The sequence below is a fragment of the Poecilia mexicana genome, unplaced genomic scaffold (assembly GCF_051168715.1).
Source record: "Poecilia mexicana isolate PSO_F unplaced genomic scaffold, ASM5116871v1 scaffold_22, whole genome shotgun sequence".
Lineage (NCBI taxonomy): Eukaryota > Metazoa > Chordata > Actinopteri > Cyprinodontiformes > Poeciliidae > Poecilia > Poecilia mexicana.
Window position 1 is genome coordinate 9,242,989 of NW_028263391.1, and position 23,887 is coordinate 9,266,875.

Sequence of the window (23,887 nt, forward strand, 5' to 3'; positions counted from 1 at the left end):
GTCCAGATGAGGATGGTGATGAGGGTCATGGTGCTTGTTGCTTCTGCTGGCTTGACTGACAGATCTGAGTCCTGCAGTGTTGAACTCACAGGACTATAAACCTTCTCAGTTCACTGGAGGATCAGCTGACCATGCAAAGCCTCCACTCTATGGAAATCATCTCTCTGCTCTCAGACAAACAGAGACACTGAACCAACACTAATAGATACTGGATTTAAAACTCTCATCATCTAATTGGAAGAGAAGAAAATTAAACAGAAACAACATGAAGGATTTTCACTTCTTGGATTAAATTTAAATTTCTCTTGGATAAACAAGGATAATTTTCCTCTTTTACAAAAATTTACTGGTAAATATATTATATATCAATGTAAGTTGATGTTTATTTTAAGGTTTTAATTAATTAAATTATACTGAAAAACTGTTTTAACCTTGTAAACATAATGAAAGCTGCAATGTTAAACAATGACGCAATGCAGTCGAGGAGAGAAAGGAACTTTTACTTTTCATTGGTGATAAAATGAAAATATTCTCAGAAATTATGAAGCAATTTAAAGCTGAATTAATGTTGGATGATTTGCAGATTAAATACAGTTTAAAATGGGATTTTTATCACTTTAAAAACATCATTTCAGCAGCTAGATGTCTCCTGACAGTGCAGGAGGTTTTTGTACGGCCTCTCAATGAGTTTGTATCACTGTGGTGGACTTTTGGTGGAGGAACCAAACTCATCGTTCACTGTGAGTATCACCATTTCATTTTATATAAATCAAAACTTAAGTTTTACTCTTTATGTGATCAAACGTTATTTTTGTGAGCGCTTTATGTGTATTTTTTTATTTGTTTGACTTTGTTACCATTAGGTCAAATAGTTTATATGTAATAAATGTTCATGTATTTTATGCCGTTTACCAAATTATATGATTATTTGAAAACAAACATTACATCAGTTCTGTGTTTTTTAATTAAATAGTGAAATATTGTTTTTAGACTTTAGTGGAGGATCCTAATTCTGAAACCACTAATATATCCTTATATTTAAAAATATTTAATGCATTAAAATCTGTTGCCGATGCTTGTAAAAAAATAAATAAAATGTAAAAATATTTGCTTTTTTTTGAGCTTTTAAAGTTTCCAGTCTGTTAGTTTGATGCAGTAAAGAGGAAGTGAAACCAACAGATGGAAAATCTTTAACTGTGTTCAGCCATTTTGTTTCCATGAAGCAAATCTTTACAGAACCAACATATTTACAGTAAAATGTTGTTTTATTCACATTGATATTTCATGTTGCTCCTTTTATTCCTGACGAGTCGAGGTCAGAACATTTCAGCTCTGATGTGATTTTCTCTGGAAGCTCCAGAAGATTTGAATAAAAAGCTGAAAGTGAAGTAAACATGGATGAATGAATCCAGCCTCTAAACCATCCGTCTCCTCAGTGTTATTATATTATAGTCCACTGTGATATGTGTGTGTCCTGACCAGCAGACGTTGATCTGCTCCTCGTGTCTCTTCTCTCCCCTCCAGCCGGCCCCGCGGCCCCACCCTCAGTCTCTCTGCTGCCCCCCTCCTCTGAGCAGCTCTCTGGGGGCTCGGCCACGCTGCTCTGCCTGCTGAGCGGCTACTCTCCTCAGGGAGCCCAGGTGAGCTGGGAGGTGGACGGCACGGCGGTGACAGACGGGGTCCTGAGCAGCTCGGAGGAGGAGAAGAGCGGACGCTACGGCAGCAGCAGCACCTTAAGCCTGAGCCAGGAGAAGTGGATGAAAGGAGAGCTGTACTCCTGCAGGGTGGCCCATCAGGGCCACAGCCAGGTCCAGAGCATCCGGAGGAGCCAGTGTGAGGGCCAGAGAGGCTGAATGAGGCCCAGAGCAGGAGCTCTTAGTGGGAGAGCAGCAGGAGAAACACCTGCTGCTCTCAGCAACAGGAGTCTGGATGAAGGCAAACTAAAGCTTGTGTGACGCTCAACTAAACCGCTGAGAAACGTTCAACAACTTAGACTAATGTGTGAAGCTCAGCAGCTGGATGTGAGTGGGATTCATTTGCTGTGTGTTTTAATAAAGCTTGCTCTGATTCATTATAATGGAGAGAGTTTCATTACTGTCATGACAAAGAAGAAGAAAGTTGATTTTATCAAGAGTGGCACTTTAAATAATTACTATATTGCACTTTGGCCACAGCGTTGTCCCATATTTGCGACACCTCAGTGAACACATCCACACAGTAATTCAGCGCATGAGTGACAACTTTTTTTCATCGCAGATGCAACGTGTGTCTCAGTACAGCTAGCTTTGCTAGCATCACGTCCTCAGAGCTTACCTTTCTTTAAGCTTTCCATCGAAGTGACGCTAAAAGTAGGACGAAGTTCCCACCGTCTGTGAAAGCTAAGCGCTGCTTATTTTACATGTCACCATATCTATGATTTATACAGCGCTATTATATTACTGACGATTAGACAGACATCTTCTCCCACTCAGAGGAAACCACTGCGCATGTCTGGAGCTCCGCGTGCGAGGAAAGGTGGAGGCGATGGGTGACAACAGACACTACGTCACGTTATTGCTTGGATTTTACGGCGCCACCTTAAGTCCTTGAACTTCACATTTTAACTGACAAAAAGAGAGCAGTGCGACTTGGATGTAACGAGTAACGCGACAGTTTTGTCGAAATGTAGTGAAATAAAAAGTACAGATACTTACTGTAAAATGTAGTGGAGTAAAAGTAGAAAGTACCCATTATTAAATCTACTTAAGTAAAGTACAGATACACGAAAATTGTACTTAAGTAATAACGGTTACTTCCCACCATTGCATAGAAACGGTGGTCGCTCCCAAGAGGAAATTATATTACTAAGGAAAATAGTGACGCAAAGTGATTTCAATAAGTAATTGTAGTCTGACTATTGGATTTGAAAAAGCAACGCGTTAGATTAATATTTAATGAAAAAAGCGGTCCGACGTGAGTCATCATCACTGGCTGCAGCTAGCATAACATGTCATGAATGCTAAGGCTAGTTATGTTATGCTAGTTATGCTAGTTCTCATGAAAATGAGAGAGCGAGAGGAAGAAAGTTGTTTTTTAATATGAGGAAACGAGCATAATGTGGTGGTGAGCATATTCTGACTTTTGATCCACTTGTGAAGTGAAATGTATTTTTAGTTTTTTTTTTTTTTTTTTTTAGTTTTTTTTTAGTTTTTTTAGGCTCTAATAAAGTTTTTTAGGCTGATGTTTAACAGTGGTTGCAGAGGAAATTGGGGGAAGAGGGAAGGGAGTGAAATGCAGCAGATTCCCCAGGACTGGGAATTAAATCCAGGTAGATCTTCTTTTGCTTTTTCCAACTCCTCTTTCACACAACTTATCTCCTGCTGGTATTTTTCGGCTTGTCGTTTTAGCGCAGTGACATCGGTTTCATACCGACTGTTTAGCTCCAGGTCCAAACCTTTAACTTTCTCCAACTCAGCCTGGGCACAACTTTCTTTCTCCTGCAGGAATTTAATTTCTTTCCTTTTGTTTTCTTGGAGGACATTTGTTGCTCTCAGGTTGTTGAGAATCGCCATGTCCTCCTCTGATTTTTGCAGATGAGCTTTTCTCTCCTGTATTATCTGCTGCTGTAATTTTTCAATTTGTTGTTGCAGTGCACACTGGATAAGCCTCTCTTCCTTTTCTCTTTTTGAAAGAGCAGTTTCCCTCTGCTTTATATTCTGCTCATACATTTCAGCCTGCTGCTGCAAGTCCATATCATTTTCATACTTAATCTTTAGCTCCTGGTATGAAAAGTGGACCTGATCAAGTTCATTAAGAATGAACTTCTCCCTCTTGTGCAGAATTTTGATCTCTCCTGACATTTTTTGGAAGAGCTCCTCCTTTTCAGCTCTCAGGTCGTTGATAAGCTGCTGATTCTCCTTAACTTTCTCTAAATTGGCGTCTTTCTCCTGGCTAACCTCCTACTTATATCTTTCTACATCTCGTTTTAGTTCAGAAATATCCCTTTCATACTTGCCGATGAATTCATGGCATGAATGTTTCATCTCATTAAATTTTTTCTGCAAACGTTTCTTATCACCTTGCAGGAATTTGATTTCTTTGGTTTTGTTTTCCTGGAGGACGGCATTCGTTGCTCTCAGGTCGTCAATAAGCGCCATGTCTTCCTCTGATTTCTTAAGATGCTCTTTTCTCCGCTCAATTATCTGTTCTTGTAACACCATATCTATTTCATATCTACACTTTAGCTGCTCATATTTGATGGTTTTGCTTGGTAACTTCTGTGATGTGTTCACTGAACCAGTTCCTATCATTTCTCTGCACCTGCAGCCTTCAGTCAGAATGAAGGAGGTTTTTGTACGACTATAAATCACTGTGTGAACACGCCGCCAGTATGCACTCCCATACAGTAATAATCTCCAGCATCTTCAGCCTGAAAACCACTGATGCTTAAAGTGTAATCAGAACCAGATCTACTGCCGCTGAATCTAGATGGAGTTCCTGAGAACCGACTTGAAGCCTGATATATAAGAAGTTTAGGAGGCTGTCCAGGTTTCAGCAGGTACCAACTGAGATCAGGACCAATATTAGAACTTCCTGTGGCGCTGATGGTCACAGTCGCTCCAACACTGACTGACTTTGATCGTTCAGACTGAGTCAGAAAATTATTGGCAGATGATGCTGAAAGGAGAGATGAGCAACGTTAAAGGAAAACAATAATAAGTACGAGTTCAAAGAAAACTTGATAAATTTAAAAGTCAGTCTTACCCTGAGTGAGAAAACCCAACACAACCATCAGAGCTACTGGAGACGTCATCCTGATGCAGGTTTCAGTGTCGGAGCTCAAACACACTTTGGACTTTCTGCAGCAGAAGAACTTAAAGCTTGAGGAGCAGCGAAGCATCGAGATCATGCAAATCCACACCTGCTGAGATGAAACAGGAAACATAGAGATGATTCAGCCAACACTTCATCTAGTGACAATATTCAGTTTTTATTTCAACTGAAGATCAAATAAAGTATTTATTGGTTGTTCATGATGTTTTCCATATTCAACACTTTTATAGTGTTTCTTTGTCCCCTAAATGTGATGTGTAGTTATAAACTAAAACACACAAAATCAGCAAATGTTTGACATAAAATAGATCCATAAATTGAGCAACATAAGGTTTAAATCTTTGTAATGTTACCTGTATTCATGTTTCAATGATCCTCATTATGTTTCTTCTTGGTATGTCAAGGTTATCAAAGTGACTTTGATCTATTTGGACCTGTGATTTAAAAATGTCCTTTTGTTTATGATTTATATTTTGAGTTTGTACTATTTAGAATTGATATGCAGAACATATCCATGTTTACTCTTAAATTACACTTGTGATTAATGTTGACATTAAATGTAAAAGAAAATTGCATACACATCGTCTGAAAAATATTATACATTTTGTTCACTTCTTGTTTTTTAATCAGCTGATCAAATTCACCTAATTAATGTTCTTCAATAACCACTAAATTAAATAGGTTCTCATCAATCGAAAAGCTCCAGATTCAACCTCATTACATCATTTGTCTTTCTGTTTTAATATGATACTCTTGTAATTCATTGGCCATTCTAGTGTAGAAATGTAATCATTTAATGAGAAGAATTTTGTCTAACTTTGTGTTTCTACTTTCCTGGATATTTTCTTGCTTATTGGAATCCAGACATTTTGCAACAACTTGATTTACAAAAGTTACAGACATTTTGGTTAGAAAGTGTCCTTAATGTTCTAATAAAATGATTTAAAAAGACCTGAACTCCATTTCTATCCATTTTCTAACGCCCTGGTCCCTTACTGGGGTCAGGAGGGTTGCTGGTGCCTAACGTTCTGGGCAAGAGGCGGGGTTCACCCTGGACAGGTCGCCAGTCTGTTGCAGGGCAACACACAGGACAAACAACCATGTACACACACACACTCACACCTAGGGAGAATGTAGAGAGTGCATGGTGGTGCAGTTGCCTTGCAGCAAGAAGGTTCTGGGTTCGATTCCCAGCCCCAGTCTTTCTGCATGGAGTTTGCATGTTCTCCCTGTGCATGCATGGGTTTTCTCTGGGTACTCCGGTTTCCTCCCACAGTCCAAAAACATGACTGTCAGGTTAATTGGCCTCTCCAAATTGCCCCTAGGTGTGAGTGTGTGTGTGCATGGTTGTTTGTCCTGTCTCTGTGTTGCCCTGCAACAGACTGGTGACCTGTCCAGGGTGACTCTGCCTCTCAACCGGAACGTTAGCTGGAGATAAGCACCAGCACCTCCCGACCCCACTAAGGGACAAGGGTGTAAAGAAAATGAATGGATGGAATATTTGCTGATTGGTTTCTTGAATCTTAAAGATGAAAGCATGAAAACCCAAAACAAAAACTCACATTTTTATTTGTGCAGACATCATTAGCTGCTCTGAAAATAAATAGAGATAGTGATATATATACACAGGAACAAGAGATAACAGAGGGAACAAGCCTCTACTTGAATGAATGTAGGTAGAAAATGTGTTGATCTGTATCAGTGAAAAAAGGAAGTAATGAAAGAAAGTAGATAGTAATGAAAAATATGACCAGATTTATTTCCTGTGCCAGTAAAAATAATTTGTTAGAGTCAAGATGTTTTATTTTACTGTCTAAATTTGTGTTTTTATATCTTTTTCTTACGTTTGAATCTTTTTAGATATGTTAGGGTTTCCAGTCATCTCTGTGTTCAGTGGTCTGTTTCAGAGTCTGTTCAGTTTCTGCTCTAACAGCTCAGAGTGTCTGCAGTCTGACTGAGGGAGGTTTTTGTACGGCTACTAATCACTGTGTGAACTCTAGGCCACTATGGCGACTCTTACAGTAATAAACTGCAGCATCTTCAGTCTGAACTCCACTGAATGTCAAAGTGAAGTCAGAGCCGCTTCCACTGCCACTAAACCGAGATGGAGTTCCTGATTGAAGCGTCTTTGCATACTTTATTATGAGCTTTGGAGGCTGTCCTGGTTTCTGCTGATACCAGAACATGCCCTGGTTACCATCAGACCATCTGTGCACAGCAGGATTTGTTGTACATCTGATAGTGACAGTGGATCCTGGTGTAACCGTCTCCACTGCAGGTTGAGTCACAGTGATCTGAGCTCTGCATCCTGCAGACAAAAACAAATCCTTCATTTGTCAGCAGAAAGAAAGGAGAGAAAAGGCAGCAGCACATCATGGTAGAAATGTTGCTGAGTGAATGAACCTGTAAAGCAGCAGCAGGTCAGCGTCCAGATGAGGATGGTGATGAGGGTCATGGTGCTTGTTGCTTCTGCTGGCTTGACTGACAGATCTGAGTCCTGCAGTGTTGAACTCACAGGACTATAAACCTTCTCAGTTCACTGGAGGATCAGCTGACCATGCAAAGCCTCCACTCTATGGAAATCATCTCTCTGCTCTCACCACTCTCATGACAAATTTTGATGCAATATATGATACTTTATTAAAAATCACAAACCACAAAGAAATATGTTAAAATCAACGTTGGTTTTATTTGATTTTTCACCTCTGGTCTCGTTACCAACTCTCTACTCTTTTGTACAGCTCTTAACAACTCTCTGAACACTATACCATTGTTGCCGAGTTTATTTTATCTCTATTATCTTTATTGATGATGAAGCTCTCAGAGTGCTGCTGTTCAGTCTCTGACACATTGACTAAATTTAAAGCTAGCATGTAGTAGCTTTAAGCTCTTAAAGTTTCATCTTCAGATAACCTCTGTACAGGATAAGGCTATCAGAAGGCAGAACTCAGTCAAGCAGTGCTGCATTAAAATCATGCAAACTGTTTTTTCAGCACCTGTCCATGTGAAACTGAGAGAGTTATAGTTAGTAAAGAAAATATTTCAACTCCCTGAGGACAGAACCAGTTCATCTGGAAACTCGCAACTCTGCTTCTTATGCAATTCCCTTCAAACAGAGTAAGTTTCCAAAACCTGAGCTACGATGCTCTCTGCTGGCAGTCTACCTTAAACACTGTTTTTATTGATATTAGTTTATTGTTTAAGCAAATTGAGTATGCTAAGAGGAATACCTTGTCCTAAAATCTGAATTTCTGAATTAAAGTCTTCTAAAACTGTTTAAACCTAGCACATTTGAGCTAATTGATTTTTTTTTTTGAAAACCAATTAAGTATTCAAAATTGTAGAAAAAAAACATTTTGTTCAAAAACATTTTAAATGTCATATATGCAAGAAAGCAATTGTTTTCATGTTCACTGTATTTTCTAAAATTTGTTTTTAAAAGAAACAGGGATTTATCTTTAGGATAAATTTGATATAAGTGACTCGATTAGAGCAAAACAAAAGGAAAAAAAATGTTACAGGTCTCATTGAATCGGATCATCTCATTGAATCATTTCTGTCAGCAATCAAGAAACAGAGTATGAAGAGTTAAAAGAGATGATGAGGGGCGTCCAGGGAATCTTTGATTTGAGATCGATCAAATATTAAAATTACTCAGCTGATTTTTCTCTCCAAGAAAATTTAAACTTGGAACAATAATGGCTTAAAAATGCTGTGTTGTCATCATAACTTGTAAATAATCCTACAATTTATAAAAAACAAAAAAATAGCATTTACATAACATGTTTCTTCTGTTTTTATTCTTTGAAACACTTAAATGTTTCAAATCATCTAACAAATTATGATGTCCGACAAAGATAACACCAGTAAATACAAAATTCAGGTTTTAAATTATTTGTAAGTTTTTTTTGTTTGTTTTTTTTTATAAAGGAAAACAAAAAAGCTAATTCAAACTCACCTATGCCTATGTAAAAAAAAAAAAAAAAGTAAGTCTACTTAAAGCGAATGTGTTGTTTGGCTCTTTCCAGAAACTACCATCAAACATGTCTTGAAAGTTGCCAATAAGTTAAGGAATTTATTTCCCACTCCTGGCATTGATCTTGCTGGTTCACTTCGTTCACTGGTACCTGCTGCAAAACCCAAGTGTTTGCAGCCTGACACCGGTCAAACCGGTGGCAGGATGTCCTCCTTCAGTTTTTGCGCTAGAGAGCAAAATTCACGGTTTAATAGTTGCACAACTGAAGCTCCACAAAGTTCTACTTTGTCTCGTTTTGGTTTGTCCAAAACGTGTACACCTCGTCCAGTCCAGAGTACACCCTGGACTGGCTATCTGCCCAGGCAGGGTGTACTCTGCTTCCCCCTCACCACTGACTCAGATAGGCTGACTGCACAAGAGAGTAAAAAGAATGGACAGCTGCACTTCGAAGGTGAGTTTATTTTTCATAAATTGTGATACAGTGCCCTCTGCTGACGGATCACCGTCAACACTTTGTATCGGCAATTTCCAAATTATATCAGAAAAACGTAAGAACCCTGACCCCGCCTCTCAACCCCAATGTATTTTCTTAAAAAGAGTTTGATTTGATATATCGCTTATAAAGTCTGAATGTTTTAATGGAGGCAAATCACAACGTCTCTATAAAACCTTTTCAAAGTGTAGCAAAAAGTACATTTTGATCCTTGTTTGCATACAGATCCAAGTGCTAGCTAGCATGCAATTAGCTAGCTAGCCACAAACCCAATAAGTTTGGTTTAGAGGGTTGCCACCTTTCATAAATAAAAATAAGGGATGTTCCCCACGGCGCATCGCCCTACTCTCATGGGGTGGGACGTCCGCTGCAGTGATAGACATTGTTTTATGGCGGTGTGTTTTGTTTTTAAAAAGTGATCCATAGACCAATTGTTCATGCATAGAGGTCGGTTAGACTACCCCAAAATTGTACTCCAATCAAAGTAGCATACCTTAAACACATTTAATTAAGCAAGTGTAAAAAGTGTTTGGTAAACTACTCAAGTACTGAGTAACTGATCACAACACCTGATTTAATATTCCAAATGTGTCCTAAATGTGTCCTCAGACAGCCAAATGTATAAAAGTTATGTGAACATTCTGGTATTTTAGTCAGTCTTTTTTGAAACAAACAAACAAAAAAACAGAGCAATATTTCATCATTTGATATATTACATGAGCCAAAGAGCCACATCTGTCTCCAGTGATCCTGGCAGATGGGAAGTGTGATCCTATCTCTATACAGCAGCTAAAAGTGCAGCACTAGAATATTTAATTCATTGTTACAGTAAAATTGTGTAGGTTAAAAAAAAAATCCATCACTGAGTATTAACATAAGACATTTATTTAGTATAATTTCTTAGGTGTCCCGTTGGCCCCCATCTAGAACCACCCCTGGACTGCAGATCTGTGTCTGGTGCATTAATAATACAAATGACCACTGAACACTGAATTCATAAAAATATATCAGCATTTCAAAATAAAGCATAGAGAAAGCATTAACAAGCCTTTTAAAGTAGGAAATATTAATGCCTATTTGTATAATTTGTTCTTTAAATGACCATTAGTATTATTTTGGCTGATATTATTAATAAGCAAATAATCAAACCAATATAACCGACTAAAAGCACAATAAAAAAACATAATCAATAATAAAATGTTCTACCATATCAGCCTCAGGAGATGACTGATGGATGAAGAGATACTGATTTCTGGTTCTTTAGGCTCTAACGCGTCTACAGTGCCTCTCCGGAGCCATCCTGTCTTTCACACTGTCCCACGATGGACACGTTTTTTAAAATTGTCTTTATTCATCCTCACAAACATTATTCCCACTCACGTATGTATCTTTACGAGAGGTTTTGCCTCTAAGGACTGTGGAGATTCGGGACAAGGACGTTTTAAAAACACCCGGGTTGATAGCACCTTACCGCGGCTGCGTAGTGTCCGTTTCTAGGCAACCGTGACAACAGCGTCGGTCCGTAGAGTTCTGGGGTCCACCAGTGTTTGTTTCACTTAATGTTGATATGTGTGTCATAGGCGTGTCTATCGGACATTTATAGAAATACGGAACGAATCGCGTCTCGTATCGGTTCAATGCGGGACGCAACATTTAACACCCAAATACAAGACGATTCCGTATTTTACGGGACGGGTGGCAACCCTATTTAGAGACAAAGAGTCTGTGGCAATAAGTTTTAACATGAATTCGGTTTCGTCTGACTATCCGGAATTACATTCCGGATATCTAAAAATGCATTTTGACTAGACAAAACTACATTTTGACTATCCGGAAAGATAATTTAAGATATCTGTAGTTACATTCTGACTAGTAAGAATAATAATTCAAGATATCTTCAATTACATTTTGACTAGTCAAAATTCCTTTCAAGATATCTCAAATCACTTCACTGGATCTGTCATTTGACGGGACACATATCCGTAATTACAATTTAAGATATCTTCAACACAATTATGACTAGTCAAAATTACAATTTTAGATATCTGAATTAAGAATGACGTGGAAGCCCCTTTGTGGTGTCCAAACAGTTGCCTGCAGAATTTTACGTTTCCTGTACAAACTTGTCAGTAAATGCCACAAATTAGAAAGAGTTCGACAATGTTGGAAATGCGGACATAGTAAAACTTTATAAACTATAAGACTGCTTCTGATATCTGCAAAGAATTTCCTGTTTATTCATTTCCAACGAACCAAATGCACTTAAAAACAGCTTTCAAAAGCTAAAATTGCTATTGTCAAACCATTTTCAACATGAAAGTGATGAATTTTCAAACATCTTTTTTTGTTTTCTCTATTTTTCATTGTTTTATTAAACTTTCAAATTGCTACGTAAGTCAGGGACGTTTCGACTAGATACAATACTAATTCAAGATATCAGAAATGTCATTCTGACTAGTTGGAATGTCAATTTAAGATATCTTAAATAGAAAAGCTGTGTAATTCAAGATATCTCAAATTCATTCAGAGATATCTTAAAAGGAATTTTGACTAGTCAAAATTACAATTCAAGATATCTTTAATTTAGTTTTGTCTAATGTTAAGAAAATAAATTTAAAATAAGCTAGTTTTAAAACTTAACATGTCTTGATTCAAATAGCCTAATTGTGGTTTTAAAATCAGTAATGTATTCTGGCTTTTTGACCTTTATGTTACCTGTAGTTACAGCAGATGGTTTGCTAGGATCGTTTGAATTGCCTTTTGTCTGTGTGGGAAAACAATACAGTAGAAGTTCTAGCTTTTCACACTCATCTGTGAAAAGCTGTTCAACAAGTGAGAGTGTCAGGGTTTGGTAAAAATAAAAAAAAAAGGCTTAAAGTTTCCAAACACCATGGCTTCCAGCTTATGCACTGAATCATAACAGATTTATTATTCCAAAGAAATGTTTGGCTTTTTAATCACGGCTGAACGCATTAGAAACTGCCATTCAGTTGTCAGTCTAAAAAAAAAAGAAGAATCCTTAACAGTGTTATACAGTGGTTATGGCCAAGCTTTGGGAAAATAACCTAAAACTGTATTAGACAAGAAGAAAACCTCTTGTCAGCCATTTTTGAAAATGTCAAATCCATTTAATACAAGATTTAGTCTGTAAAAAATTTAGCAAATCTAAAATAAAGTGTCTTCATCATTATCAAATATACAAAGATGCTAAAAGAAATAAACAAATTGCAAATCTTATGGAAGAAAACATTCTGGTAATGCTTCAAATAAGTTATTTATTCAGTAGTGCATGACCCTGTAGCAGAAACAGTAAAAGTGCATAATCTCAGAATATAGATAACATCTTTATTTCACAATAAACTTACTAGCAGCCACATCTTTGGAAAAACCTGTGACTGGTAGAGGGAATGCATTGTTATACAAAATAAAAAACTTCAAGTTTTCATTGCATTTGGAAAGTTTTGCGATCCATTCAGTAGAAAGCTCAAATTTCTCATCAATTGTTTACCCAACTGTTCACCATTGAAAAAAACTCACATCCCAGATGAGTTCCTGTGCTAACAAAAAGTTGTTAAAAACACAAACATCTTTTAAAGAAGAGAATAAAAGATGGAGATGTAACTCCAGCAACTGGACAAAGTAAATAATTCCCCCCCCCAACAATTATACAAATACAAAAAATAAATGTCATTTTCCTGCATGAAAAAAAAACACTATTTCATTTTCCGCTCCTCAGTTCAGAACAGTTCAGCATTTACATTACAATTTACATTACATACACTGATAAGGTTAGAGACATAAAAAACACAGCTTCTCACATAAACATTGAAATGTTTGCCACCCCCTGAGAGAATTATGCCCTGGGCAGTGAGCCCAGGGGAACATTATTAATAAATGTTGAGTTTTGTTAAATTTATTCATGTTTTTGCCCTAACCCTAACCCTAACTTTGTGTCTTAGACAATGAGTTTATCTCTAATCTATCTTAGATGGCTTGCTTTATTAAATAATTCATCACCTCTGCGTGATGGGGCCGACGGCATCCTGCAGGGTTAATTATCTGCCTTAGGAGCCAGCAGACAAAAAAAAAAAAAAACCGTTGGATTTCATCAACTGATACACTGAACGTTACTCGGAACTGCGTTCTGATTGGTCAGCGGGGCGATTTCAAACTCCGCCTCCTCTGCGTCCTCGCAACACTCTGGGGAGCCAGCGGGCGGTTGGCATTTTTTCTGCCACTTTCCGAGCACGTTAACAATCGAAGGTCAGTAAAAACACTTTATTTTCTTGCTTTAGAAAGTGTCAACTATCGGTCCTGGTGACATTTGCTTCGTTTGCTCCGTTGTGCACAGGCTCGAGGAAAGGCAAAAATGACTCAGCTGAAAGATCGCTTTGTGTCGCTGCTCCACGAGAAAAACTTTGTCACGGACCAGTTGGCGGTGCTGGAACGAAAAACTGGGGTGAAGAGGGAACATATCACTTTGGGTACGTTTTCCTACTGAAGAAAACTGACGCCTGAGCTTTACCGACGCCTTTTAACACACCTAACATGTAAATGAGTTTGCTTTTCGAACAGCACTGCCCAGTAAAGGCCACTGTTATCTAATTCAGCTGATAATTCGCCTCTCCAGCTGCAACAGGCGGCCGACACTAGTGACTAACTTGCTTTATTGCCCCTCCTCAGTCTTTTATTCCAAAGTTCAATCTTTCAATCATATTGTATAATTATGCTTCTAAAACCTTTCAATCTAAATATTGCATTTAAACTGCTGGCAATGTCCCTAATGCTCTAACAGCTGGCCGCAGGGGTATTTTTATCCGTCCTAAAATACCAACTGCAGGGCAGAAATGGAAGGGGATATCCTGGGATGACATTCAGCTACAAGCTCCTCCACCCATTAGCTTTCTGGGAGTTGTGTTTTGACAGAGCTCCATTGAATCAATATGCACAGCAGAAGTCAATATATTATGCCCACCAGACACCATAGTCGAGTTCTTTGTCTGCAGCTGCAGGAAACGTGTCTGCCAGCATGACCTACATTCAGAGCCACCAGTTTTATTCAAATATTATCAAATAAGGTGGGAGTTCACAAAAAAAGTGCACAGGTATGAATTCAAATAGCCAGATTTGAAGTCCTAGCTAATCTGAATTGTAGAGGTTGCATGAGAGGTTAAATTGCATTATTTCCTACAGAAGTCTAAAGCATGTTGGCAAATTTAGTTTTGTAATTGTACAAACTGGAGCAACACCCCTTCTAGGACAGTAAAATTACTTAAGAGACTACACATGTACAGAAAATTTTTTCCCAATTACCTCACATGTTGGCAATGATCTGTTTATGAAAGCCAGATTGGGCACATAAAAGTATTTTTGCCATCTTAGGAACTTTATATCTGTGTCGGTGCGCTCACCACATGGCATGCGTGCGCGTGTAGCCACAAAGAAACAGGAAGTGAGAATCAGACCGCACTCCAACTGAATCACTTTGTTGGTTATCGGAGCTGCTTTATGTTCCCTAATAACGAAGAACCAAGTCATATGCTGTTCAAAACCAGCTATTTGTTGCATCTTTGTGTTGAATATGTCTAGACCAAGCCTTACAGTTAAAATAAAGAGTTTCTAAACATCTAATTGTGCCATATTTAAAGCACTTCTGTGTCATCAGAACTAAAATGTTTAATAATGTTTTGAGCTACAGGAATCAGTCATTTTATCTGTCACTTTTAAGTTGTCAACATCCCTTTTTAGGATTGACAGAGTGAAAAAGGATGAAATGGACCTGGATTAGATCTGATGATATCAGGCTAACAGCTGCATTTTGTATCACTTCATTTTCACACTTTGCTCTCGGGCAATAAACGCTTTTCCATTAAGTAAATGTCTGTAAAGGCTTGTAGATCATCAATTACTGCGGCCAGATGAGAGATGATAAACTGTTGCTCTTATCTAAAGCAAACCATTATGATAAACATGGCATTAATATTTAAATGCCGCACTTAGGGCAAGATTTCACTGCATATGTAAAATGACGTTGGATGATTGTTGCGAGAGTTCAGGAAACCGTTATAGTACAATTGCTTTGTGATCATATAACACAAACGATTTTAAGAGGATTTTTTATTTTTTTCAGTTTAGTTGCTAAATGGCAGATTTATATTGTGACTCAAAAACGGTAAAATAGCTTTTAGGAAGCCTTCTGTGACATGCATGCTAAGCTAGAGCCACAGTGCTACGCTCCATCAGGCTTGATGGATTTATTTTATTTCACATTCTTTACCTATTCATCTATTTCAGATTATATTCAGCCCTTTATGGCCTTTTTACTCTAACTTGGTGGTTATAGCATTCCAGGAATGTGTTACTGATAAAGATATAAATTCACATGAGTTTCTTCCATAGCTCTCACCTAACTGGCTTATAAAACAATCATCATTGTACTCTCGGCTTGTCACTAACCTTTGTTTAGAAAAGGATAAAATACAGCTGAGTGGCACTGTGTTTTGTCCTGCTAGCAGAAATGCCTCATTGGCTTCCCTGTTGAGCTGTGAGATCTTTCACTCGATACACTGGGAACACTTTGGACTTATGACATGGACACTGATAAGGACTGATATCTTCTTAGCTTCTGTCCTGCTATAGTATTTTCCCCTTCATCGTGTCCAATCAGAAGAAAAAGATATTAGAAAGCAGTGAAGCACTGCTTCTTCACTTTAGTAATTAGAGGTGTGAAGATAAATGTACTGAGAGTCTTCTCTACTGAGTCTGCAGCCAAATGTTTGACAGTTGGTCCCCTTTTTTTTCCAACTTCATGTTTTTATAGCTTGTTTTAAACCGTCATTTTGGGGTTGGGCCTATTTTTTGTTGTTGTTTTGCTGAGCTGCAAATTTCTCTGTCGTTTAAGATCTTAATCTAAATTTAAGGTTTAATGAAAGATGTACCAATTTGTGTGCCCAATATCTGATCTACGAGTTTTTGTAAAGCTTTGACCACTCGACAAATTTGAGCCATTTCCAAATTCCGAGATCCATAATCGAGACTGTTCAGAATATGTCTTGATGCCGTAGTTTCTGGACTATTGCACACAAATCGACACACTGAAAACCACACCCACTAACTTTGGAAAGAAAAATGCAGCAGTCCAGTTCACCATTTTAAACATCAGTGTGTATCCTCTAAAGCAAGGGTGTTTCTCAAAGTCCCACTAATAACTTAATTGTTTTGTTCTGATACGCATTTATAAAGAACTGCAGGACACTGTAGCTTTTCCATTTGTACCCTGAGAATGCAGACTTGCTTAACTCAATAATTTCTGAAAGGCTGCCATTATTGCCAAGTCCAGGACTTTCCGTCCAGGCAAAGTCAGAAAAGTCAGAGCAATAAAATGGAGCTGCCTTGCTTGACTGCAGATGCATTCCTTCCTGGTTATCTGCTAAAAATGGCTCAGAGTAAAACTCAGTCCTTTGCCCAATTTGATGAAATGCCTCAAAGCTGGCACAAATTACTTTTTGTTGGACTTTGCATTCCTAAAACAGTGAGTGAACCAAAAAGGCAAAAGAGAAAAACAAATTACACCATCCCCCTTACGACCCTGCGAGAAAAATGTTTATACGACGGATGAAGATGGCATTTGCTGTGAATCGATGCCGTATGAATAAACCGAGATAAAGTCCAACCGAATTGACTCATTCCACAAGGCTGTGTAAATGTTTCTGCTTTTTCTCATGAACATCAACAACAACAAAAAAAACTCCAGCTGCTTTTTTTTCACTGAATAAATCTGTTTGGTTCCTGTAGACCGGAGTTCTGACTTTCCACCCTTTGTTTTGGGCTTCATCTTTGTCACAAAGATGTTCATCCTGGTATTTGTGTAGATATTTGTTTATGAACTGCAACAAACAAATGAGATGTAAAGAGCAGCCAATCGGATCAGAGCCATTTATAACTAGGAGGCTGCGTCTCGTGTTTATGGCTTCTGAGCCATAAACATGAGACGTGTGGCGTTACGAACATGTTTGGTTGTTTGTTTGTTTTTTTTTTTAATAGACCAGGCAGTTTTAGTTCTAGATTTATTTAGAAGTATCAAAATAAAAGCATCGTTTTAAATCATAACAATCGCAAGCATAAGATGAGGCACCATTGGAGAAACCAGCCAGTTATGATAGAGAAGTATCTTGGAGGTTTTTATATGTAATTGTACTTTTAATGACAGTTTTACCTCGACGTTTATAATTAGACACAAGGTTTTAGGTTTGAATATGTCACTGTGGTATGAGCCCATCGTGAGATGTTTAATTTTACATGCCGCATTGTAGAGACATGAAACTATAAAGCAGTCCAGAAGAACACAGCATTTTCTGCTAAAATGATTAGAATTTGAATTGCTGATTAAAAATAATAAATGTAACTTTTAAAAGCCCACTGCCTTGAAATTTTCTTCGAACACAGATTGCTTATATTTTGGATGCAGAGTCGGACATCGGTGAGCTTTGAAAAGAGCGGTAGACGTTTTGTGTTTTCGCTTTAGTTCGGTCCTGGTTTCTGTTGGTCTCCCGTCCCGTGATGATACTTTTTCACAGTGTTTGTATTATAACTGGATATCCTCTCCTCCCTCATGCCCCGCCCTATGCTCTCATCTTTCTCATTTAGCAGTTGCTTTGTGTTTCATCGTGCTCTACCTCCTGTTTGGATACGGAGCCTCGCTGCTCTGCAACCTGATTGGATTCGTCTACCCAGCATATTTCTCGTACGTATACCGTCAGCTTCACGTTCGTGTCAGAGCGGCGCACCACTAGCTTTTACAGATTCTTCTCTTCATAAATAAAGCCCGTCCAAATGTTTTGCTTGTCCTAATGTTTGGTTGTAAAACAGACCTTTCCTGTTTGGCTCACATTGTATCTGTGCACAGTGTTTATATCTGAAAGAACTGTAAGAAATGCATGACTTGTTGACTTTTTAATTCCATTTTCATGAATTCATGCTTTGTATGCCAATAATGTATTCAGCCCGTTTGTCGAGTTTCGCTGCAGTCGACGCCCACACCTGAGACACATGATAGTACTCAAAATCCCAAAGGTCAAAGTGTTAGAAGCATCAAAATGACTAGAAATGTAAGGATAAATTCAACTTGCAACATAACTATAGCACTTCCTGACAATAGACCAGCTGGGTTTACAGCTGAAAGTGTTACTTTATATATTCATTTGCAGCACTTCACTAAGCTTTTCACCATGTAAATCTCGTGGGTTTGTATAAAAAGTACCACATACGGGGTTAGAAGCATCTCCCTGTTTTTCTTCTGTTTCCTCAGCATCAAGGCCATTGAGAGCACAAACAAGGACGACGACACCCAGTGGCTCACCTACTGGGTTGTTTATGGCGTTTTCAGCATTGTCGAGGCCTTCTCTGACATCTTCCTCTCCTGGTTCCCCTTTTACTATGCTGGGAAAGTAAGTCGATGCATGTCATGTCTCTCACATAAAACGCACACGTGGATTTGTGAGCTGCGCTCTGAGGTCACAACCTTTGTTCTGTTAGAAAGTGTGAAGCATTAGCTATTTTTGAGCCCTTATTGTTGGGGGGGGGGGGCATCTAATTTCTGGAATCAATAAACAGAGAGATGCTATTTTCCGAACAGACGATAAACAATGCAATTTAATAAACCTTAAAGGTAAGCAAACCCTTGGACACATGTTCCAGCAGCATTTTTTTTAATGAGAAATTCAGGGTTGTATTCCCTTTTTACAGTACAGAGTAACGCTTTACTATTAGCTCTTGAGCTCATTGAGAGGATTATTTTGCAGAACTCCTTTTAATTTTCACAGATTAAAGGTAATTCCTTCTTGTTCTGGAATTTCTAAGACTGTTAATCCCATGTCGCTATGGAAACTGTAACTTCGAAAACATTGTTTAGAGGTGTGTGGGATTGTATAATTAAAATATTCTGATTTATATGGTCTTAGTCTTATTTTAAAATGTGTTCTAATTTATCAGTTCCTTGAAATAAGTAAACAATTGATTCTTATCTACCTTCATCTCGGAGAGAACAGCTTCAGGACTTTCTACAAAGTTCAAAACTTTAGTAGAAACGTTCACCAACTTCCTGAATATGCAAGTCTGAATTCTGCTGTTGAGGTTGATGGAGAAGATGCCAAGTACAAAGTTTGCAAACGCTGCCCTCTTGTGGATAGTTTGTATAAAAGCACTTTTAGGAACTAAATCTGTTGTGGGGGAGGGGAAAAAAAAGCAGACAGAGGAAAGGCTACGGTTTTTCTGAGATCTGTTCTGCCGTCTCCACAGTGTACGTTCCTGATCTGGTGTATGTCTCCGGTGAAGTGGAATGGCTCCGACATGTTGTACACCCGGGTGATCCGGCCTTACTTCCTGAAACACCAGAACGTCATGGACAACATCGTCAGTGATCTAAGTTCCAAGGCCAAGGACCTCAAGGACACCGTGACAAAGGAGGGTGAGTTACTAATCACTCACACATGCTGCTACCACGTCTCGATAAATTATAATGCCATCAAAGGTGATTTATTTTAATAGTTGTTATATAGAGCTTTACACAATGGGTTTGTCTGTTAAGATTGTTATAAACAGAATCCATATTTCAGTTTCTCAGAAAATTATATTAAGACCAATAAAAAGACATTTGACCCCTTTCCAGCGAACATTCATTGATGGCAGAGTAAACCACAGGAAGAAGCTTCCTGTTCAGAGTACTCTATCCAAGCATATTAATAGAAACTTGAGTGGAAGGAAAACGGTTTAAAGCAGAAACGATAACCACAGTTTAAGACGGAAGAAAAGCCTGTTTGAGAGTTTTTGGGAGACTGACGAAGTCCGAAGGAGGAAAAAGGGACAGGACCATTTCTCAGTGGTCCAACGTCCTCTTTTCCTGTTAAAGAAAATTTTACATTTCATTTGGAAACCAAACTACCAGTTTCTGGAGGAACAGTGGAGAAGCTCAAAATCCAAGTTGCTCGAGGTCCATTGTGAAGTTTCCACAGTCTGTGACGATTCGAGGAGCCGTGGTGGTCTGCTGTGTCTTTATCAAGTCCAACAGCAACGCAACCTTCTTGTGGGAACTTTGTAGAGCTTCATGCCTCGCCCTGCTGACCACTTTTATGATCCGGATTTCATTTTTCTGCAGAACTTGGCACCTGGTCCATCAGCCATAAAGACCCATACCTGGTTTAATGACCATGGTGTCACTGCTTGATTGGCCAGCAAACTTGCCTTGCCAGACCCAAACCCCAAAGAGAATCTATGGCGTATCGAGAGGAAAATGGAGAGACCAGAGGCAGAAATGTGGACGACCTGAAAGTTGCTGTTACACCGAGTTGGGCTTCCTTTACATCACAGAGGCAGATCACCTCCATGCCGCGCTGCATTAATGCAGTAGATCATCCCCCCCCCCCCCCACACACACACACAAAATACTTTTATTTCTATATAAAAATAGGAAGAAATGGGTTTCCTGTCAGTAACAAATTAATCCTATTGTACTGTTTTATTGTTTTTAGTTGTAAACATTAAATGTTACCCCTCCCAGACCAAAAAACACACATCCATCCATGTTTGCACTGAACTCCACCCTGGATCTGCACGACATGGCTCGATCCTGCTTAGCACGCTTGACGGTGTTCAGCAGCAGTTAGTAGAAGATGAGAAGGATTGTGGTAGTTAATATGCTGCCTAGAAAAATAATAGTCAGGTTTTCAAAAAAGAGAGAGAGGTTGGAAAAAAAACATGTCAATTTGTAACCCAGTTTTACTTTGAGAGGTGGGTAGACTGTGAGATTATCAGTCATGTAGCATAGTTAGAATTTGAACAACACTGTGTTCAGTGACAAGCTAGTTAGCATCATTCCTGGGAATCTGTAGGGATTTCTCTGTCTCTTTGCTCTATTTACAATTCCACAACAAAAACAATATATTTATTACTGACAGAAATTCAAACAATATTTATAAAATGATAATAAACAGCCTCCTGTCCAAACTGGAGCCAGTCCGGACAGTCCTACCTTAGCTTGCGCTTAAAGTACAGATATTGGCCGCCACGGTTAAGTGAAATTAAAGCTGCAGTATGTAACTTTAATATTTTTATTTTTATTTTTTTACACGTTTGTTAAAACTCTCAATATGTTGTGAACATATTGTACGAGACTTGATCTGTGAGAAATTTTATTTCCTCTGCCTTTTCCCAGTGCTGTCTAGAAACAACCAATCAGAGGCAGGAGGTGGGTTTTAGCGCTGTCAATCACAATCTCATGTGGCTGCTCACCCCTTGCTCTGCTATGCTGTAGCTAGCATATCCTGTTTTGAATGCTCAGTTTAGTTAGCATAGCTACAAATGATGGCAGGCAAAAGGTTTTCCTGCTAAATGTGCTAATATGCCATTAGCACATTTAGCAGTGAATGAAGTTGATTGACAGCACTAAGACCCTCCTCCTGGTTCTGATTGGTTGTTTTTGGGACGAACGGTGCATTTCTGCAGATGGCAACAATAGCCCTGGACGGAGGTGGAGGAAATCAATCTTTAACAGATTATCTTTTTCATAGCAAAATGTCATGAAATGGTAACGGCTTTAACACGTATGGGGGGAAAAAAAAACATTTTTATTAGTTTTATGAACAAAATGCAACTATATAGCTTTTTTTTTATATAAGTCTTGATTACTTTATGTATATTTTGCACATTGCCTGTGAGTGTTGCTGTTGGGGAGAGACCTTTCAGTATGCAGACTGCATGTAAAATTCACTAGCAGTAATTATTGTTCTAGCATCACTATTGGACCAAAGAGGTTTTAGAATTATGACTTTTGATGGGTCAGAGACTCAAATTGTACCAGCGGCTGCACGGGAAGGGGGACCAATTTAACTTTTTTTTTTTTTTTGTCATGGGGCCCAAAATGTCTGGCAGCGCCCCTGTAGCACAGTACCTTGACCTACTTTCCAGTAGGCTGACATTTTATATATATATATTTCTTTTATATTGGTCTTGTGTAAAGTTCTGATTCTCTGAAACTGAATTTCTTTGTTTTTTTACTTATAAGATGTAATCCATAATAATGAAAATGAAGAAAAATAAACTCTTGGAGGAAAAGGAATCAGTGACTCTTTTTTTTTATTATTGAATAAGGAAATGTTAATGAGATGTTGACTTATTTACATGTATGTTTTTATGTGTATACTGTACACTAACATGTTACACAGTGGACTGTAAACTCTTGCAATTTTTCTTTCTTTTTGTTCTAGCTGTCCACCAAGCTTTCAGCCATGACAAGGATAAGTGAGAAGCACAGAGGAAAACCTAGTGTGTGTGAGTGTGTGTGAACGTCACCTTTTTCCGTGGTCCTCTTGTGAAGATGGATGACTAACCGCCCTGCTCTTCGTGGAGTCCGTGCCTTTCCTCCTGTGAAAACAAATAAAATATTGCGCATCGACGTCAGTTTACTGCTATCGGTACGTTGAAGACGGTCAATGAAGCTGTGACCTTTTTTTCTTTTGTGATCTGTTATGAAGACGTTTATTGAAGAATCATTTGATTTACTTGTGGGTAGCTGTGATTATAATTATTTTTTGGGCAGAAGACTAATAAATTACACTACATTCAAGCTTGGAATTAAAGTAGATCTACATTCGTATTGAGGTTTGATTAGGAAATAAACCCAGTGGTAAATCAACACCGTCTCAGGAACTTTTGAAGATCTTCTCTGCTTGTTGGTGTAAAGGCTCGTTGCCCTAAAATATATTTATAGACCGCCTTCTGTTGCGTTGATAATCATGTCATCTGTCTCCTTTCTCTCCTTCATGTGCCAGACTGATCTCGGTCTGAGATATTGGGAACATTCCCAAGCTCTGACATTAACTGGAAACCTTCTGTCTTTTAAAATGTCTTAATTTATTCTCTCTCGATGATTTAAAGAAATAAAACTGGAACACCGATGAGCTGAAACTCTGCGTGTGGTTTTACTTTCGCACTTGGTCTGCCTCATTCTATGTCTGTACCACACTGTGTAATTTGGACCTAATAAAATCCCATTTCACAAAGTTCATGCTCCGCTGCTTTCCTGTAATCGTCTTTCTTTTTTTAAAGCAGTGTTGGGTATTCCACTCTTCCTCCCATGTCAGTATTTTTTCCTCATGTTGTGGGAAATCTAGTATCCTATCATTCAGTCTACCTAACTGCCCATGCATTCATTTCTGCTTTGCCCTGCGTTCATGGTTGAGGGGCCTCAAAAGAAAGACGGTTTGTGTTTGTGCGCTGGGTGTAACATGTTGAGAAACGGTGGACGGTCGGTCGGCACCAGAGGGAATGCAGGGCACCCATCTGGAAGTTGTTTCTGTGAGGATGTCTTTGTGTTTGGTGTGTTTGCTTTCAGTCTCGTAATTGATTTAGTGGAGGGAAAAAATACCCAGAAACGAATAACTGCTTGGTAATCTGTATGACGCTGTCTGGAAAACAAGGAATTTGAAATATTTCCCAGTTTTTACAGAAACGTTGAGACTGAATAACGTTTTGTACTTCCAGAAATCAAGCACCTGAGTCCGTTTATGTCCTCATTCATCCATTTCTATGTCCAGCTGTCAGTCTGGCCATCC

At 38.6% G+C, this 23,887-nt stretch overlaps 1 protein-coding gene and 1 pseudogene across 5 annotated transcripts; both read left to right on the forward strand.

Moving 5' to 3' along the window:
* Nucleotides 1–234: 234 nt before the first annotated feature.
* Nucleotides 235–2,077, forward strand: LOC106905353 (immunoglobulin lambda constant 7 pseudogene; annotated as a pseudogene). Its single transcript, XR_015762011.1, has 3 exons — nucleotides 235–370; nucleotides 636–740; nucleotides 1,525–2,077. The product of XR_015762011.1 is annotated as an immunoglobulin lambda constant 7 pseudogene (transcript).
* An 11,339-nt stretch (nucleotides 2,078–13,416) lies between these two features.
* Nucleotides 13,417–23,335, forward strand: LOC106905360 (receptor expression-enhancing protein 5). Of its 4 annotated transcripts, none has more exons than XM_014970162.2 (6): nucleotides 13,417–13,544; nucleotides 13,633–13,765; nucleotides 17,928–18,024; nucleotides 18,589–18,727; nucleotides 19,578–19,746; nucleotides 22,541–23,335. In XM_014970162.2, exons 2-6 carry the CDS (start codon nucleotides 13,651–13,653, stop codon nucleotides 22,576–22,578), a joined length of 558 nt encoding a protein of 185 aa, XP_014825648.1. In that variant the 5' UTR covers nucleotides 13,417–13,544; nucleotides 13,633–13,650; the 3' UTR covers nucleotides 22,579–23,335. The 4 variants fall into 4 exon arrangements, with proteins under 4 accessions (XP_014825648.1, XP_014825649.1, XP_014825646.1 ...); XM_014970163.2 differs by having other exon boundaries at nucleotides 17,931–18,024; XM_014970160.2 differs by lacking the exon at nucleotides 22,541–23,335 and adding an exon at nucleotides 20,434–22,392.
* The last annotated feature ends 552 nt before the right edge of the window (nucleotides 23,336–23,887 follow it).

What these genes read in the sequence shown, in the direction of transcription:
- LOC106905360 (XM_014970160.2), top strand. Translation starts at nt 13,651, where the DNA reads ATGACTCAGCTGAAAGATCGCTTTGTGTCGCTGCTCCACGAGAAAAAC. An exon ending in GTCTACCCAGCATATTTCTC is followed by an intron (nt 18,025 to 18,588) that starts GTACGTATACCG and finishes CTGTTTCCTCAG; the next exon opens with CATCAAGGCCATTGAGAGCA. An exon ending in GGACACCGTGACAAAGGAGG is followed by an intron (nt 19,747 to 20,433) that starts GTGAGTTACTAA and finishes ATTTTTCTGCAG; the next exon opens with AACTTGGCACCTGGTCCATC.